At 35.8% G+C, this 20,241-nt stretch overlaps 1 protein-coding gene across 1 annotated transcript in view; it reads right to left on the reverse strand.

Moving 5' to 3' along the window:
* LOC132154677 (ephrin type-A receptor 3-like) overlaps nucleotides 1–20,241 on the reverse strand; it is a 103,013-nt gene that overhangs the window by 40,244 nt on the left and 42,528 nt on the right. Inside the window, exons 4-6 of the mRNA XM_059563325.1 lie at nucleotides 17,057–17,169; nucleotides 14,610–14,772; nucleotides 11,862–11,970 (exon numbers count right to left, since the gene is read on the reverse strand). Coding sequence (XP_059419308.1) covers nucleotides 11,862–11,970; nucleotides 14,610–14,772; nucleotides 17,057–17,169 — 385 coding nt within the window. The remainder of the gene's footprint in view (nucleotides 1–11,861; nucleotides 11,971–14,609; nucleotides 14,773–17,056; nucleotides 17,170–20,241) is intronic.

Below are 20,241 nucleotides of genomic sequence, written 5' to 3' on the forward strand. Positions count from 1 at the left end.
CACACAATGCAGAACAAAAGAGAATTTACAACAACACAGTGTCTCTACAAGATTAGATTCAAAAAATTTAAAATGAAGCTGAGAGAGATTCACAGAGAGGCTCTCCATATAATTGCTTGAATAATTGCTTTGAATAACTTAATTTGAATAACATAATTTGAAAGTGTATTATTTAATTTGAATCATTGCATTGAAAAACTGAATCTGAATTGTATAATTTGAAATTGTATTTATTCAAAAACTGAATCTGAATTGTAGTCTAATAAAATTTGTCCAATAAAATTTGATCCTCACTTAAAATTAAACTCTCTATATATCTTCACATTCACTTCTCACAATTCAGATTCAGTTCTCAAATTCAATTTCAAGTTACTGAGACAGACATCCGGGTAGTTGGAGGATGAAGGAAGAGCAATCGAGCACAGATCGATAGATAGCGTTCATTGGCGCACAGGAGCCAATCAGCACCTACGTTTTGAAGCATAGTACGTACCCACCATGAAACAAGGAAGAAGTGCTTGCCTTGCCGACTGACTTGACCACCATGGATCCGCCTGGGACAAATATGGTTATGACAATTTTCTTTTTTTCACGATCTAACTATCTTTAGTTTAATGTTGTAGCTGTTTTGTAGAAACGGGGGAAATTACATCTTTCTCGAGATGTTGCAAACACAGTAGCTATTATCCCACGTTTTTGTGGTTATGTAGCTCTGGTAACAACATCTTTGCTTGGCATTTATTATTTCTAAGCATTTGCCTCTTCCTCCGGTGAAAATGTTGTTGCCGCCAAGTAGACTGGTCATGTCTTCAGCGTGATTATTTACGATAACTACTCCTCGTGATTGTCATTGTCAAGGTACTGCTTACTAAGAGGAAGAGAGAGAGTAGTAAGCTTGTATGTCTCACTATGTTTTTACAAGGAGACAACTCAGAAATAGTAAATTCAACATATTTGCTCACAGATGCAATACCTTCCCATGGTCCTGTTGGGCCCAGTGCCCAACATCAAACTTTAGTATATTTTTTTAGTCAATAAAAAAATGTCAATATATTGTCGCATTTTAGTTAGATATATATCCCTCCAAGCATCTGTCTCCCCACCAATGGATTAATGCATTGACCAGTTGGATTTAATACTTTTTAAATTGACTGAGCTGTTACCATAAAGGCTGATTGTGCTGTGTGATATACATTTATTTTCAACAGTACAAAGGTTTTTTTTTTTTTTGGTTGTCACTGTTCCCATATGATTATTATTGATCAGTTAGTCCTGACCATAGCAAAATTGCTTTCTCTCAAAAGTCCACTTTTTAACTTTACTGTACACATTTTTACATTTTAATTTTATATTATATTTCATACTTGTGTTTTGTCATTTCAGCAAAGCTGACTTCATTCCTTCAACTTCAAAACAAAAGTGAGCATTTCTAGGTTTGTACGCTTCTATAGTCTCCTTCAAATGTAAATAACCTAAGCCTCTCAAACTTTTGGGGCCAAGTACCTCATATCATGTCAAAGAATCCAGGGATCACCTGTAAGCTATGATCCTACAGAAGCAACAAAAAAGTAAATGGCACAAATTTGCAAACACACAATAGAGAAAGAATAATTCACGTACATACACCACAGTTTCTGAGAAACAAGAGGCAGGTGAAAGAATTTAAAGCAATGTTTGAATGCAAAATAGACTGAGTTGAACAGATTACATTTATGTCTGTTTAATTGTTTTTATAACAACATATAAACATAAATCATAACTTGATTTTGAAAGATTTGTAAACCGATGCTCTACGGTTAACAATGATTTTTGATGTTTCCTGCTTCTGATGTCTTCTGACCCCGTTCTGCATGATGTCAAGAAAGTCTTCCAGCATACTGTACTGTATATTACACCGGCAGAGAGGAAATAATTATTGTTATTATATTACAGTTCCTAAACATTTTTATATTTTTATTTACCACAGAAACTCTGTCCCGAGACACTCTCGAGTTACGTTGAGACTGATGATTCCCCAATCTTCCAATATGGACTTCACATACTGTAGGATGAACTGTTTCCAGTTTCAGCAAAACAGCAAGGATTCATTAATGGATGACTGCACCTTAGAACTCTTCACTAACACTGCCTGCATCACCTGGGCCACAGAGAAAACAATGTTACTGCCTGTACATGGCACAATTAACCTTTAACCTTACAGCTGAATCAATGCAGTAACACTGTTAACTATTATTGACATTGTACCAAATGTTCAGACTGAATATACAGAGGAGAACTGGTCCCCAGTGTTTTTGGTTAGTCTGGTTTCTCCAAAGGTTTTTTACTCCATTATCAACATCTTGCAGATTTTTCTTTATTAACCACTGTTGCCTATGGCTTGCTTGCTGTATGTATGAAGACTAAAGCATTTGGCACCAACTATTAAAATAGTGAGGGTGTTTTTGACCATATAGACACAACAGTATGTCTTTCTGTAAAGATTCTTTGAAATGTTATGTATTTCGAAAAATGTATAAATGGATTACATTGATAGTGTGCATATTGCTTGACAATTTATGTGTAAAAAAAAAAATCTGTAGAATTATTATTATAATGTACTATTTTATGTACAGTGTTATGAGTTAAGGTCAATTACAATTTTAATTTCTGTCATCATAATTTAAATAGTGTGATAATTACTGTATGATTTTCTTTGAAAACAATAGTTTCTTAAATAATAGACAATCAGTAATTACAGTACATTAACTGCCTGTAAGCAAAACCATATATAACAACATAATTAATTATTACACTTATTACGACCACTGGCACGGCACCAACAAACCAAAACTCAATGGTAAAATCTCATGTGCCCTCCAGAAGTTTGCGCTCTGCAAGTGAACGACACCTCGTGGTGCCATCCCAAAAAAGTTCTAAATCACTCTCACTGACCTTTTGCTGGACTGTGCCCAGCTGGTGGAATGACCTCCTGATCTCTATTCGTACAGCTGTGTCTTTACTCATTTTCAAGAAACATCTAAAGACTCATCTTTTTCGGCAGCACTTAACCAACTAATACTAGCACTTTCCTTTTCTTGTCTTTCATATTTAAAAATAAAAATTCTTATCACACCGGATCCATGGTGGTCAAGTCAGTCGGCAAGGCAAGCACTTCCTCCTTGTTTCATGGTGGGTACATACTATGCTTCAAAACGTAGGTGCTGATTGGCTCCTGTGCGCCAATGAACGCTATCTATCGATCTGTGCTCGATTGCTCTTCCTTCATCCTCCAACTACCCGGATGTCTGTCTCAGTAACTTGAAATTGAATTTGAGAACTGAATCTGAATTGTGTGAAGTGAATGTGAAGATATATAGAGAGTTTAATTTTAAGTGAGGATCAAATTTTATTTGGACAAATTTTATTGGACTACAATTCAGATTCAGTTTTTGAATAAATACAATTTCAAATTATACAATTCAGATTCAGTTTTTCAATGCAATGATTCAAATTAAACATAGAACTTTCAAATTATGTTATTCAAATTCAGTTATTCAATGCAATTATTCAAGTTTAGCAATTCAAATTCAGTTTCTGGTGGCACACATTTCAGCCCATAATAGTTCTCCATATTTTCAGTGAGGGAACGTTTTGGCCCGCAGTGGCTGTCAGCAAGGATGATTAGCATAAACGACAGGCTTTTTTTCAAAGATCAGATGATTTCTAACCATTCGGTGTGTGTGCCATAGTGCTAATAGGATGGAGACGGACAGAGAAATGCCTCCCTAATGCTTTCATCACACGGAGATGCTCTTCAGATTAATGGTAATCAGTGTCACCCACGTCTCCAGCTCACGGAGCCCTCGATGCTGAACCGCATGGTCATTACACTTTCAAGCAATAAGAGATAGCCAGAATGAATGTGAAACAAAATGTTTGTCCCTTGTCTCTTGATCCCTCATTTCTTTTAGCTACTTTTGCTTGAGGAGACCTGGCAGACCTCCAATATATATATATATATTTTTTTGGGGAAGTCGTGGCCTAATGGTTAGAGAGCCGGACTCCCAATCGAAAGGTTGTGGGTTTGAGTCCCGGGCCGGCAGGAATTGTGGGTGGGGGGAGTGCATGTACAGTTCTCTCTCCACCTTCAATACCACGACTTAGGTGCCCTTGAGCAAGGCATTGAACCCCCAACTGCTCCCCGGGCGCCGCAGCATAAATGGCTGCCCACTGCTCCGGGTGTGTGCTCACAGTATGTGTGTGTGTTCACTGCTCTGTGTGTGTGCATTTCGGATGGGTTAAATGCAGAGCACAAATTCCGAGTATGGGTCACCATACTTGGCTGAATGTCACTTCACTATATATATATATATATATATATATATATATTAAAAAAAAAAAAAAAAAAAAGATTTACTTCAGCCCAAGTCATTATTAGTGAAGAGAAGAGATTAAATTGAGATATGTGCTAAATTCCACGATGTGTTTCTGATTGGTGTGGAGAAACATCTCATTTGTTAACGATTCATTATAGTAATTGAGAATGCAGGAGAGAAAATTGCAGTGATAATGATCCTATTTTTGAGAGCTGCTTTTTTATTAGTTTGATTCAGTACAGCAGTCAGAATCCAATTAATTAAGGAGTCTGACCTCTGACATGATGACTAGTGTCGCCCTAATCTATGCAGGGGCCATGCATGTAATAAAACTCTCATTTGCTAATCGCCCCAAAGAAAATGAAAGTGCATGCCTTTGTTTTGGTGAAAAAAAACATGTAAACTAGATGTGATAGCAAGTTCAATTTTGGTTGAATTTTAATTAGAAATAATAAATACTAAGGACACAATTCGTTTAACAACTTTTAACAACGTTTAACAACGTTTAACAACGACACTGTTTAACAACAATAACATAATAATAATAATATCATAAAATATTATCATAATGCTATTTGTATCATAATAAAAATATTATATAACAATTATTATTCTGTAATAATAATAAAATGAATATTATTATTATGATTATGGTTATTATTATTAACATGAGCTCTGAAAACCAATCGTAACCATTCACATTTCTAATGCCATAACGTACACCTATTTTCTTTTGTTGGTCTCAGCAAAGTTTTCTGAGGAAAGTACTACAGTACATGGATATTTACACTCCCTCCCCAAAGACTAAAAAGCTTGAAACACACAAACAGGCCTCTCACCTCTTTCCTAGCAAGAGGTTTAAGATTCCCTTCCTGTATAATTGTGCTTGACAAGCAGCAGCTTGCTCTGCTTTCATCATCTCAGTGTTTACTTCACTTTTATGCTGACTGTGCAATATTTCAGTCGCTACTGAAATCACATGCTCAAAATGAACTGAGCTATAGTGCCGTCCATTCTATAGAAACAATTATTAGTAGCGGCACCGCTGCCAAATAGTGCCTTTACACACAGAGAGTATATTGCGGTGAGAGGCCAGTCCATCACGCTCAGAGGATGGTAGAACCATTATTCCCTCTGGATAAACTTGAGAAGTATGTGCATGTGTGCATGTGTTTGCACATGTGTGTGTAAATGAGAATGCATTGAGAAGGGTCCACTGGCTATAGACATGGAAACCGAGCTCCTATGAAACTCTGTGTTCACCATTCCAGCTTTTATAATGGGTCAGCTCTTCCAAACAGTTTTGGCTCTAAAACGTCATTATGTCTGTTGTGCTACAATTTCAGGCAAGGAGAGGTGCTTTCCTGTGTCTACTAACAGCACAGATGCATTTGTACCAGGGCAGAAAAACTAAAAGCCAAACGTTAAATTGTTAAATTGGTGCCATTTGGCCAATCAAAGTCATGAGACGTTACCATACAGAAGCAGACTGTAGGTAAAACTGAACATTTCATGCAGATATCCATTATGAACATGGCAGCGCAACAACCTGTTGGACAGATAATAGGAGGATGAAAATGATCGAAAACATGTTTGAGAGCATGAAGAGCACTCAGCTTTAGGTTCTTGGGAGAAACGTTCTACTTGCATGAGAGTAAGTGTATGAAGCACACTTTCCTGTCATCAAGTTTTAAGAATAACCAAAGGCCTGTAGCAGATGCTTCGAAGAGAACATGTCATAGACAAAGAGGTGCTGCCTCTCTCTGATTAAATCGACTAGAAAATCTTCCTGTGCACTTCATCTTTCATTACAGAAACAAATCCACCTGTGCCATACTAGCATCATCAAGGAGATAAGTGAATGATCTCTTATGGAATCTCAAATTATTTCCACCATCTTGACAGACTTTATCTGAAAAATGAGGTAGAGTGGTTTAAACACACGGTATGCAGACCAAAGACACTATAAGGAGGGAAAAAAACGAATGAGAAAAATCATAATGCATAATATAGCTCTAGAAATTTAAATCACAATTTGTTTTCTCTAGAACAAGCATGCAGGTTTCATCATCATGGTAATACTTTTCAATTGTTAAAGTTATGCCATTGTAGGAATGCTTTATTTTCCTCAATTAATTTATTCCGAAAGTGTCCAATAATAGGGCTCCCATGAGGCCAACTACAAATAGTAAATATGTAGGCCAATAATAATTCACTATACAATTTTAAACATTTATTTAAAGTACAACTTAAACACCTTAATAAAGGTTTTGTTTGTTAGAAATGCAGATTTTCACTTCACAAGATGGATTCCTTGTAGATTATTGTGATGTTTTTTGTCAGCTGTTTGAGATCTCATTCTGATGGAACCCATTCATTGCATACAATGCTAAATTTCTCCAAATCTCCAAAACAAACTTTACATCTTGGATGGTCCTATTTTTTATTATTGCCTAAACTAATCCTCAATTATTTAATTGATGGCAAATCAATGAGTCAACCTTTGAGATGAATAACAGTGCAATGCATATGAAACATACAGTTTGATAATTATTTAAAAATAATGTGCTTGCTTCATTTGAATGCAGCAGAAAATATGAAAGATGTCATTAAAATACAAATATTGGCATGTGTACAATGCACTCTAAATAATTAAGGGCTCCACTGAGGATACGGCTTAAAAGAGATTATCCTAAAGGATAGACAGAGTAAGACATGGGAGTAAAATACACTCACTCTCCAATTTATTAGGGACACCTTGCTAGTACCAGGTTGGACCCCCTTTTGCCTTCAGAACTATCTTAATTCTTTGTGGCATAGATTCAACAAGGTGTTGTAAACATTCCTCAGAGAATGATAGCATCACGCAATTGCTGCAGATTTGTCGCCTGCACATCCATGATCCAACACATCCCAAAGTTGCTCTATTGGATTGAGATCTGGTGATTGTGGAGGCCATTTGAGTAATGTGAACTCATTGTCATGTTCAAGAAACCAGTCTGAGATTAGGGCTGCATAATTAATTGAATTTCTAATTGCGATTACAATGCCACAATTACATAATCATTCAAAGCCAGTACTACAAAAATAGATAAACAATTAAAAGGTCAAAATAAAAGGTCCGTGCATTATTCTGTGTGCTTAAGAGGTGTTTGCAGTGTGGGGTTTAACACCCTGGATAAAATACATTTTGTCTAACTGATAGTCGTGGTCACTCTGTTGCACATGATGGGTACGTTAAACGCCAAAAATGTTAAAAGCAGAACAAAATAGGGCTACTCGTTTGAACTGCACGCCACACAGACCTTTTATTTGCTCATCTCAAAAGAAAACAGCTCAGCGCGAGCTTAGAGTGCATGCATTTATTACAGTGACCAATCGCAATCACGCATTAAACAACACTGTGAAATCCAGTAAAAAGCACTCAAGTTCAGCACAGAGTTCTCCAGTACAATTAGCTTCTCTTTAATTTAAAATTAGTAATTAAATTAGTTTTTTAAAGCCAAATAAATCATATCTGTTATTCTCATCAACAGGAGAAACAGTGCAACAAAGATCCAGTTATAAGACGTTTCAATCCACAAATAACCCACATTTACTATAGTTTTACTGTTGTAACACTAACGCTAACAATAGTACGGTGGCAGAAAAGTAGGATATTCAAACGATCAAGTATTATTATATTATTAATATATTAAATATGTTAAAGGAGTAATGGAATATAATTACATTATTTTGTTTAAGGGGTCACATGATGTGATTTCAAATGTTCCTTTCTCTTTGGAGTGTTACAAGCTCTTAGTGCATAAAGAAGATCTGTCAAAGACTAAAGTCTCAAATCCAAAAAGATATTCTTTATCAAAGTTAAGACTCTGCCACGCGCCTCTAAAACAGCTCATTCAAACACGCACCCACATGTCTACGTCACTATGTGTAAATATTATATATATTATATATTATATATTATAACACAAACTAAAACCCAGGCCTGGTCCTCTCTCGTCCTTCACTGTCGTCGCTCCAGTTTTATATCCTTCCATCTCCTCTGTGGGCCTCGAGACCGGCGGGTCGAACAGGTGTAGCTCATCTCCAATCACTCCACCGGCCTCGCTCCCACGTCCCTCGGCCCCGCCCCACTCATCACATGTACCTAATAAAGTGGCCGGTGAGTGTAGATTTTCCAACTTTTTCATAAGTTGAAAACTAAAATAATTGTCTGGCAATGATAAGAGCAGCTGTGATGTTTGATAAGTTGAAGAGCTAAACTTGCAGGAGTTTTCCAGCTGTAAGTACCCACCTGCCAAGTCTTAATTGCATTTTAGGGAAACTGATAAAAAAAAAAAAAAAAATGAGTTGTCAAAATTTGATGACTGAATACCATCTGCCTGCTGTAACACATCCCAGTTTCTCCTGTTGTCCATATACAAGACCACAAATATTCTGTATTCTGTCAGCCAATGTTTTTCCATGGTGCACTGAAGAAGCAAATTAAAATAGCATTATTTATTTATTTATTTAATTATTCTGATCTCAGCTGCTATTTTATTAATTCAAAAAGTAAAGAGATCACAGTGAATTTAAAGAAGAGAAAGGAAAAGCTTGTGCGCTAATGGCTGCATCTTAAACTTTATTTCTATTAACCAGTGACCATTAACCATTAACCAATTCATTTTTATGGTATGCTAATAATGCTTGCCTATTTTTTTCATTCAACAAGGGGAATGCAGCTAATTAGCTGTATTTCAAATGATTATATTAAAGCATAGATCCCAGCCTCAATCTTTCTTGTAGGCTACATGTATTATAGCAGTGTAACAGGCAATGCTGATGTTAAAATCTCTAAATAAATCTCTGTGAGCCAGGTGAAGTACAAAAATATGCTAACAGTGCTAGCCATGTTCTTACAGACAGAAAAGGAAGAAAGAGACAGAGAGAGAGAGAGAGAGAAAAGGAGTATGGGGAATAGAGACAGAAAATAATGAAGCAAAACGAGCTGAATACCGCAAGTCTAACCACCCACTCTGCTACTGTTTGTTCCTTTGTTTGGTTTTAATGTATGTTTATTATTTCGCTCATTCTTTCATTCAGTTGTTTGCTTGTTTATGCATTTGTTTGTTCACTCATTCGTTCACTTGTCTTTTGTTTCCTCATTCTTTTTTTCTCCCTTGTGTGATTCTTATAAAAAAGATGGATATACTTGGCAGCTATAAAGACCTAATGGCAAGAGGAAACAAAACGGACTCAAGAGGTCAAGTGGGATTTTAGCAGACCAAGACATGAGGAGCAGTGAGGTGATTATGTTCTTTGATCTCTCGTCCTGAAATCCTGCGCTGCATGAAATGAAACTACTCTCAATGTTTGATAGTAAGCCAATGGCTCAGCTTGAAGACATATAGCTGGCTGGCAGGGGTTATTGAGGTCTGTCTTCTCTTTGAAGAATGTTACAGTTTGCATAATCTTTCTGTAGTATGTCAGGCAGCTGTCTTACAGTAAAGACTTATGCCTGAGGCCCATAGCCAAATGAATAATCTTCTGGCAAACTTGCACATGGTGGAATAATAAAAAGACATTTGAGGGCCTCAAATTTGTGGGAAAGACTGTATGTCTGCAGTATTTTAGAGAGTCTATAGTATAGCTTTTCTAACACATTACTACAGTACGTCTGAATGACTTATGTAAGCCCTATTTAATTAGGCCTAATTAGACATATTATGGTCATATCTGCTATTTAAGTTGAACTATTTTAGCATAACATGGCGATTTAAATGTAATAAATGTACAAGATTCATAAAAACAGCACAAGATGACACAAAACAGCGTTTTAATTCAATAATTCAACAAATTAAATAACTGCTTCCAATTTTAATATTATTATTATTATTATTATATATATCTTTTTTATTCAACAAATATTACTGCTGATTCTTTAGAAATTATTCTAATGCTGGTGTGATTTGGTGCTCAAAAACCATTTCGTATTATTATCAATGTATAAAATAGTTGTGCTGCTTAATATTTTTGTGGAAACTCAACATTTTTCACGATTCATTGATGAATAGAAAGTAAAAAAAAAAAACAGCATTTATTTGAAAAGTCAGTTTTGATCAATTTAATGTATCCTTGCTGAACGAAAGAATTCATTTCTTAAAAATAAATAAATGAATAAATCACACCAACCCCAAACTTTAGAACGTTAATATTTGTAGACCAATATTTACAAAAATAGCACAGACTGAATGGATGAATGCAAGATGACAGATATTTAGCAAATACACTGCATAACTACTGAACAAAACAAATCATAGTCTGCACAAAAAACGTAATCCATACGTATGAGCATTGCCAGAAAAATTGCTCAAAGCAGGCGATTTAAGATCTGACAGTAAGAAATGTATTGTTCAAGGCACTGAATTTCTTAAGACACCTCAAAGGAGAGGAATTTAGAGATGCACCACCTCTGAAAGAGTCTGATGTACTGACAGTCCAACAACACAGTAAAGACAACACACTGTCAAAATCCTCTCCGAAAATTTGCCGATTTAAATTCATTTTTCTAATTCAAACACTCGCCCCAAAACATATTAGAGCTATAAACATGAGACTACTAGCAATTTTCACCAATCACCCATCGCCCCTTTTGTTTTTCTGTTCTTCACCACTTTTGTTTTCCTCTTTTACAGTTATCTAAGGCACACCAATCAACACATTCTGTTTTTCCAGCTTTCACTCCAGACAGAGAGCGCTAACTGGAAATGCATGAAGCTGCACTGACTTGTGAGTAAAACCTGCCGAGAATCCCTCTAGTACACCACTTTTTTCTGGTCTTGTGTATTCCAGTCATACATATTTATTGTTTTGGTTTATAGTTGAGTGGTTTGAGATTAATTATTTGTTGCCCATGAATCCATTACGTGCATTTCTACATGCTCTCAGCAGGCAAACATGAGTCTTTTCTAGTCAATACTGAATAGGGCACTCAGCATGATAGGCAATCACCTCAGATCAATACTAATGTTTTTAGAGACTTCGGGCGAGCTTTGTTCAAGAAAGAAACCACTATTTAATTCAGTCAGAGTATATTTATTATGAGTATTAATTTATAGGCTCAGTACATCTCATCCAACTGACTGCACTGTCTTTTCTGCTTCAGCTATTACTTGAAAAGCAAAGATACTGTGCAAAATGTCTCCTCAGACTTCAATTTCAAACGCTTTCTTGGTTTTTAGGAGCCTATAAGACACACCTCACTGAGTGCTTGTATGGGCTGTTCTAGTTCTTTTAAATGCTTCGGCATGGAAGAATCCACACTTCGTTTTCTAATTCAAGGTTCAATTTCCTTAAAAATTGCCATTTGACAGCAGCTCTCAGATCTAACAAACAGAAGCGTTTTATTGTGCTCCGTAATATCAGCCCTCGGGACCAGTACACCTTCCTCCAAGATGGTTTAGAAGTACAGAGCGACTGAAGCAAAAGGTCAGATGGTCTTAAAAGGAGGACTATACTTACCGTCCGCTCACTACAAAACACGTCACCAGGAAGATAAGGAGCACAATGCCACCGGCTATGGACACGGCAAGGATTGTGGACTGGTTAGGGTCCCCAATGGCCAGCATATCTGAAGAGGGAGACAGGGAAAAAGAGACACATTTGCATCAGTGTTAACCCTCGTGTTCTGTTTTTGAGATTGACTCTCTTTCTGTTTGGCCTCAAAGTCCCCAATGAGTTCCTCTGACTTGATCAAAACCCACAAGAAAGTTATTCAGATATTCATCCCACCCATCTATAATAATAATAATAATAATAATATTAAAATGTATTATTATTTAAATGACAAATATTAAACAAATCAATAAAGAAATATATTACTATAGTAATAATACTATTGTTATGTAAAATAACAAATAAGTATTTAATGATAAGAACAACAACAAAACTAAAATAAACAATACTGAAACATTAACCTTTTGTTTTGAAACAGGCGTGTATATTTCTGTTTTAAGTAGACTTGCATTTTTCAAAAATATTTTTATGAGGTATAGTGACATTCTATAGCCTATTCATGTTTATACCAAACAAGTAATGAAACATATTTCATAGAAAACCTTTGAAGATGTTATCAACAAAGTTTTTTTGTTGTTGTTTTTTAAGTATTGGTATCTTGGACCACAGAGAGGGTTAAATACTCAGCTTCAATATCAAACTTTACTTTGGTTCGTTCTGAAGAAACAGAACCAGCTGCGTTTGGCCACTAAATATGTAGATGAAGGCATGAGTCAATTTTCTAATTTACGAAAGGCATCCAAATAAATATGTTAACAGAGGGAATAACAGGCTCGGTTTGAAAGTTTCATGGCGAGTATATGGATTTTATGCTGCCGCAATCAACTCATTACTCAAAACAAATACAACATTTATCAAGCCTGGCAATGCATGAGTAACTGCCTCTTACAGGAAAATGAATATCTCCATCAACAGGAATTGATTTAGAATTTCATTCAACTCCATTTAAAATCTCAGTTATGCACCACATGCAGAAAGATCTCGCAACTTTCCAAGTCAGGTACAGATGCATGAAATGTTCTAAATAGATATAAAAGCTATATGATCATACCAAGATTGTTTTGGCCTTTTTTGACACTTATTTTGACAGGACAATGAGAGATATGACTGGAAAAGACATTGAGAACAGAAAGAACAGGACTGGGAAAAGAGGCAAGCAAGATTCATGGTATATAAAAAATGGAAACATTTACAACCAACTTGCATTAAACATGGAAATGCCATTGGATACTATTATGCAGATTAATTTTAGCAGCCCTAAAAATAAATAAATAAATAAACTGCAAGTATAGTACTCTCAAACTAAAACTAACAATGAATGAAAGTCACAAAGATAAGTAAAAAATTATAATAATAATAATAATTTAAATTTAATTCAAAATTATAATGACCTAACTTCTAGCAAGTGGTTCCATAAAGGGATTTTTCTACATTATCAGACTAAACACATGCAATTTACAGTACTTCCCGTTCTGCTCTGATGTGTATCGTATGAACAAATGCACACAGTGTAAGCCGTTTATGAATGTCACCGTGAACCAAAGGCTTAAGCATTTCTCATATAATTAAAAAAAGACCAATTACTATACTGGACTCTGTTAACTTTATGATTGGCAGATCAGGTCCACTGAGCTCTGTGATATGCTTCCAGGGATACTCGCTGGGCTGTGACATGCTTTAAATTAGGTGCATATACCACCTATGCCCCAACGCCTCTTAAAATGTGCCTCCATTCTTTGATCCCAATCAAGAAACACAGACTCAACACAGCCTGGTTTGTCTTCACCAGACATGGCGACACACACAATGCTCACCTCCCAACGAGCATACACAGGAGCTTTGGTAAATAAGTCATACACTAGCCAATCTTACTGTTGGCATTTACTCTATACACTACCATTTAAATGTTTAGGGTCAGTAAGGTTTTTTTTTTATTTATTTATTTTTTTTTACTAAATTAAAATTGTATTCATCAAGGATGCATTAAATTGATAAAAAAAAAATTATAAGACTTTTACATGGTAACAAAAATACATTATTTCTGATACTGTTCTTTAAAATTTTGTATTAATCACATAATCCACAAAATATGCTTTCAACATTGATAAAAATGTTTCTTTATCACCAAATCAGCATATTAGAATGATTTCTGAAGAGTCATGTGACACTGAAGAAGGGAGTAATGTCTGCTGAAAATTCAGCTTTGCCATCACAGGAATAAATTACATTTTAAAAAATGTTGTAGTTAAAGTTTTAAATGATAATTCGATTTCACAATATTATTGTCTTACTTTATCTCTGATCAAATCAATACATTTATTGAATTAAATAAATGCCTTTTTCAAATACATTTAAAAAAAAAAACTTTGGAATGGCAGTGTAGAACAGAATTTGTACACAAACTTTTTAATGCTGTCATTGTTCGTGTCTAAAAATCTAGAAATAACTGAAACTACTGCATGGAAACAGAAAAGGCGTAATAAAGAATACATACAGAAACGGAGGTTAAAATGCCCAAAATAACATCACTATCTGCTCACAGTGATTCTATTTGAGCTGGTTTGTGGTGGGCCTTGAAAATGTTTTGGTATGCTACTGATGAACCCTCAATAAAGTGGAACGAAGAAAGAGAAAAAGTCTTAGGGAGGAAGTAGAAGAAAAATAAAACTGCTAAGAAAAGTATAAAATCATTACCCTCATGACTGGTCTCCAGCTCTATCTCTCCACAGTAGTTGCCATAGCCTCCATCAGTGCGCGCCCTCACTCTGAACACATAGGTGGTGCCCGGCTTCAGTCCTTCCACTGTCATTGTGTGGGCTTTGGTCTTCAGAACCGTGTAGTTCTGGTCTCTTTGGTTCTGGAATGGAAAAACAAAGCAACATTCACTTTCACTCACAGTGAGATCGATTTAGAGATTAAGGTCAGACAACGATGAAACATTTTTTGACTTGCATAGCATTCCTCTCAGATGTTATTGCGATTTTGAACTTATACTACCATTTAAAAGTTTGGAGTTGGTATAACATTTAATGTTTCTGAAGGAAAATGTTCGTATGCTTACCAAAACTGGATTTGTTTCTGTATGAAATTCTAAAAGTTAACACGCCTTTTGTTAAGTCTTGCTGCAATGCTATGCTAAACAATGTTAACCATTCAATCTTGTTAAAGCTGATTCAAGTAAACGGCAGGGTGGCAGCATTGCATGTGCAGCATGTAGAGCAGCAAAATGTCAAGGCTGTGCTGTAGAAAATGACATTCAAGGATTAACATTATTTCAGCAGCACGTTAACACTGTAGCCAGTAGACTTCACAGAGGCAGATGCTGCAGTGCTAACAGACCAGGCAAAGGCTTTAATTTACACTGTTTGACATGATTATTGTTACATGAGTCAGACATCTGCAGTGGTGTGTAAATGTGAGTCTATGAATATTGTGTGTTGATTAATTTTATAGTAATTACCAAGCCTGCCAGCTAACACTTAACATGGCAGATTCACGTATTCTCTGATGCATATTGTACACAAAAATGGCAAGAGCTGGCTGAAAACGCTAGTTTGGATATGTCTGACTGATACTGACTTATAGTCAGCAGACTGGCTATGCATTACATTTATAGTACATTCACACATTTTGCTGACGCTTTTATCCAAAGCGACTTGCATTCAAGGTATACAAGTCTAAAAAAGTCAATATGATCTTATAAACGGATTATTTAAACCTACAATATACAAAAGGAATCGGCCACTAGCTTCCAGTCACTGAATCAGTCCAGTGAGGGAGCCAAAACCCCTTTCAAAATGAATAAATCTCTTCCAAATATTAAAGAGCATCTCATAACCAAATGGGTTCTGGGAAAGACTTGGTCTCTGTCCACCACACCCAGAGAGTAGAAGGCCAGAGCAGGTTTGTTTCTGAGGGCGTGGGATCCTTCCAGTTCCAAAAAACACAGCATGAACCACATGATCTCTAATGCCAGACACCCATCTGGGCATTCAGTCTGAGCTGACATCCCATAATCGCACAGCAACCAGTAAGTGTGCCAGACTAGACTCGGTCAAATGATTGCATCTGTGCAGGATTGACTTTTGAAAGGTTAAGAATAAATCTTAGAGGAGATGTCAAATTTAAACTGATGGTAATGCAATTAATTTATTATTATTATGTACTGAATGAAATGTAATAGTAATTTTTGGATGTACTGTATATTTCTATGCCTCGTAGCCTTGGTTGCATTACTCATAGACAAGTGTGTGTCAGCATGTTCCCTTTCAATCTGGAGGTGTGTGTGTGTGTGTGTGTGTGTGTGTGTGTGTGTGTGTGTACAGGTCTATTACAGTGACGGTATTCTCTCTGACCAGAAATGTCAATATTTTGAAACATAAAATAAACTAAGATAAAATATTGGATATAAAGAGGTTTAGCTTGTTCAATGTGTACAACAGGTTCAATAAAACAAACAAAATCCATCCATCCATCAATTAATAAAATTCTCTCTGATCTGAAATGTTCATAAATAAATAAACACATAAAATCAAATATTGGAAATATCCAAGTATAGCCCGTTCAATGTGTTCAACATGTTCAATAAAATAAAATAATATTTTTAATTTTGGATATTATTCAGCCTGTGAATGTGAAACAGGTTCTAAACAAAACAAAACAAAACAAAATAAAAATACAGGACATTATTTGCTGTATGGACAATAACTTTAACCCATACAGACTTGATTTCATTACTTATTAACAACTGTGTGTGTGCACGTTCTCCTTTAGTCTGGATGTGTGTGAGTCTGTGTATACAGGTGTGTTACAGTAAAGTATTCTCTTTGATAAGTGACGTCAACCCTGGTTTCATTCTCCCATAATTAAAGAGCTATGTGTATATTTGCGAGCAGCCAGCTGCGGAGAACAGGGTCTAGTGATTGCTTTCATTCCCTCAATTTTCATTCCCTGCTTCAGCCCTCAATTACACATGCCAGGGCTGCCTGGACAACTGCAATCGTTACAGCTTTTAATGGAGGTCAAAGAAGCATGTTTGAAATCTGTATGTGAGGATGATAACTCTGATTGTTAGAGTTAGTGCAGATGGAAAAAAACAGGAGAGAATAAGAAAAGAGGAGAGGAGTTGAGATTAGATGTACCTTCTCATAGTAAACCACTTCATATTCCACTATGACCCCGTTTGGTCTGTCGGGTCCCTGCCAGGCCAGTGTGATACTGTCTTTACTCTTTCTCTCCTTCAGGATCACATTCACTGCAAACAGAGTGAGGCATAGGCACAATGAGAGAGAGAAGAGCCACAATGTGATGATATGCATACAAAATTGTAAGATTATATCTATAAGTATTCAAGACCACCTCAGTTTAATCGCAGCTTCTTGTCCCATATGGTTTTATTCCAGTTACACCTCTATTGATACAAAATAAAGCCAGAGAGCTCACAATCCCTTACAGACTTGAGAGTGCTTTAGACACAGACACACAAGTGAAACCTTTGTCTAAAGAGAGACAGGGGGGGGGGGGGGGCACACAACAGCAGGTAATTACACTCCTGAAGCACAGTCTAACACCTTCTCTGTCTCTCTCATCTGTTCCTTCATCTCTCTCACTACAGCACGACAGACACAGAAAGAGAAGGAGAAGGGGGGAGGGAGATGGCAGTAGAGACAGCAGGTCTCATATTTGGTCAGATGGCATATTTGGTCAATTCACCTAGTGTCCTTCACCTCTTCTGTCCTGAGATCTGTGAACAGCTTTAAAAATTACACAAACAAACACACACACACACACACACACACACACACACACACACACACACACACACACACATAAAAACTCCTTGAAGACTGTATATTTCTATTTAAACAATCACAGTTCTCACAAAAATATTGAGCGGCACAAATGTTTTCTAGATTGATAATAATGAGAAATTATTTCTTAATGAGAAAATGTTTCTTATGCACTAAATCAGCATATTAGAATGATATCTAAAGTAACGTGAGACTGAAGTGAAGAAATTATAATAAATTAATTACATATATTAAATTTCATAATACATTAAAATATAAAACAACTGTTAAATTGTAACAATATTTTACTATATTACTGTTTTTACTGCATTTTTCCACTCAAAATTTGAAACAATACTGTACCTACTTTTGATTTCTTAAATATCTTACTTAATAACACTTAATAATATAGAAACAATAAACACTTATTATACTTACAAAAATAGTTAATAATGAAATAAAAAATTGATAATGCAAAATCTGATGGCCAAGAATTTATGATTTTATTGTTCTTCTTAAAAATAAATTATTATTTCATTAATTCATTAAGAAGAATAAATATTAAATAACAATTTCCCCTTTACAGCTACATTTTTCTTATGTTTTATTTTTTTATATAAGGTTCTTGATTTGCTCATTTGCTGTTTTAATACACAAGTACATATAAACTACTTTGCTGTCTGAAGAACAAGAAAAAGTGACAAATTATGAAATAAATAAACAAAATAAAATAAATAAATAAAACTTACTTGTGGTAATTTAAAATGCATCTCACATTGCAAAAGGCTGAAAAAAAATGTGGAAGTTTTGTTCTGAAGAGTGTGCCATTAAATCCACATTTTTATGAGCAGCATTAATTTCTAAATTGCTCTAAACTATATAATATTTGGATTTGTGCTGGTTCATGCTTTGACGTGGCTGAATGTATAAATCATTGGAATCTTTGACCCTGTTCCGACACCAAGCGCTTCTCTCTCAGCATGTGCCCATTCTGCTCAAGAGCTTCCCTGTACAGCCCGAACACCTTCATACATATTTCATACCTCAACCGGAGCCTTACACAAGGCCCAAAACCACTGTATAGACACTCACAAACACACATTTAATGAGAACACACTGGCACTGATGACCCTTGTCAGCCCTTCAGAGGTGTGAGACAGGAAGCTGTTCAGCACATTTTCACATGAGTCCTGACTTTAGATAACATATTATATGACATGTATTATTTAGAGCATTTTGATTACTATGAACTTATGAACTTTCACAGAGGTTGTCTGTGTGTGTGAGAGAGAGAGAGAGAGAGAGAGAGAGAGAGAGAGAGAGAGAGAGACGGGAATCTGCAAATGCCAGTCTGGTCAAACAATAACCCTCTTGCTGTACCGAACCTCAACTTTGTCTGATATCGAATCCTGGGACCTTGAGCAGAGCAACATCGCCGGGGAAAATTCACAATACACTGCATCAAAAAGACCAGCTCACAAACGCAAACAGACACCAGACTCAAGGGCTGATAAACACTGGAGGCTTTTGAAAGATCTCATTGAATAAAAAAGATAACAGTTCACTGTCAGAGTAAAGGTTTGGGATGTATAACATTTTGAACAAGAAAGAGAGAAAAACGGAAGAGAGAGGCATTATTTACCTCTCTTGAAACAGAGACACACACACAACATTTTTTTTACAAAAATCATTTGGAGTGTGTTTTGTTTATGGAAATCTAATGAGGACCTCTTCACAGAAAAACAATTACCTCAGGCATGCTGGTTTTCAGTTTATCAACAGGTAGCGTTGTGCTGGCTTTGGCATTTCAAAGTGTAACATTGCGTCCTAACCAGGTCCAACACTATGCAACACTTTTGAACACTGAATCATTTACAGTCTAGCAAAATGCTGCATGAAGTGACAAAACTTCAGCCAGTCAGATCCATTCAGATGATGTTAGGTTTTAAACCATCAGATTTCACTGCAGGCACAATGCAGCAAAAATATATACCAAGTAGGGGTGTGCAATATATGTAGTCTGCGATAATATCGTAATTGTAGTTTTAATTTTGTGCGATTTAACATTATAGAGTATTTAGCAAAAAACATTCAAAACACCCCTACAGAGTGCACGCTTACATTACGTGAAGTCTAGACTAGTGCACGTGCACATTTAGAGTGCGTTCTTTCACTGCATGATACAGTCTATTAAATACATTTAGAATGATCACAAATTCAGGATGTGGGAGTAGAAAATGACAATTTCATGTAATTAATCAATTTCACGTGAAGAGTGCCTTTTGATTACAAATGTGAAGTTAATTAAGAGACTTGTGTTTTAGACACCATATTTCCTGTCTTTGTGCCATTTCGACAACCAAAAATAATTCCAAACACAACCGCGGCGATGTTTTGCGTTTCACTTATTAACAGTGACTTGCTGCCACCTACTGGCAGTTTTAATTTCACATTCAGAGGATTTCAAATATCAGTGTGCAAAAGATAATGGACACTTAAATAAAAATTTCTTTATAAATGAAAAAATCTGTCAAAAC

This window comes from Carassius carassius, chromosome 12, assembly GCF_963082965.1.
Source record: "Carassius carassius chromosome 12, fCarCar2.1, whole genome shotgun sequence".
In the NCBI taxonomy this organism is placed as follows: Eukaryota; Metazoa; Chordata; class Actinopteri; order Cypriniformes; family Cyprinidae; genus Carassius; species Carassius carassius.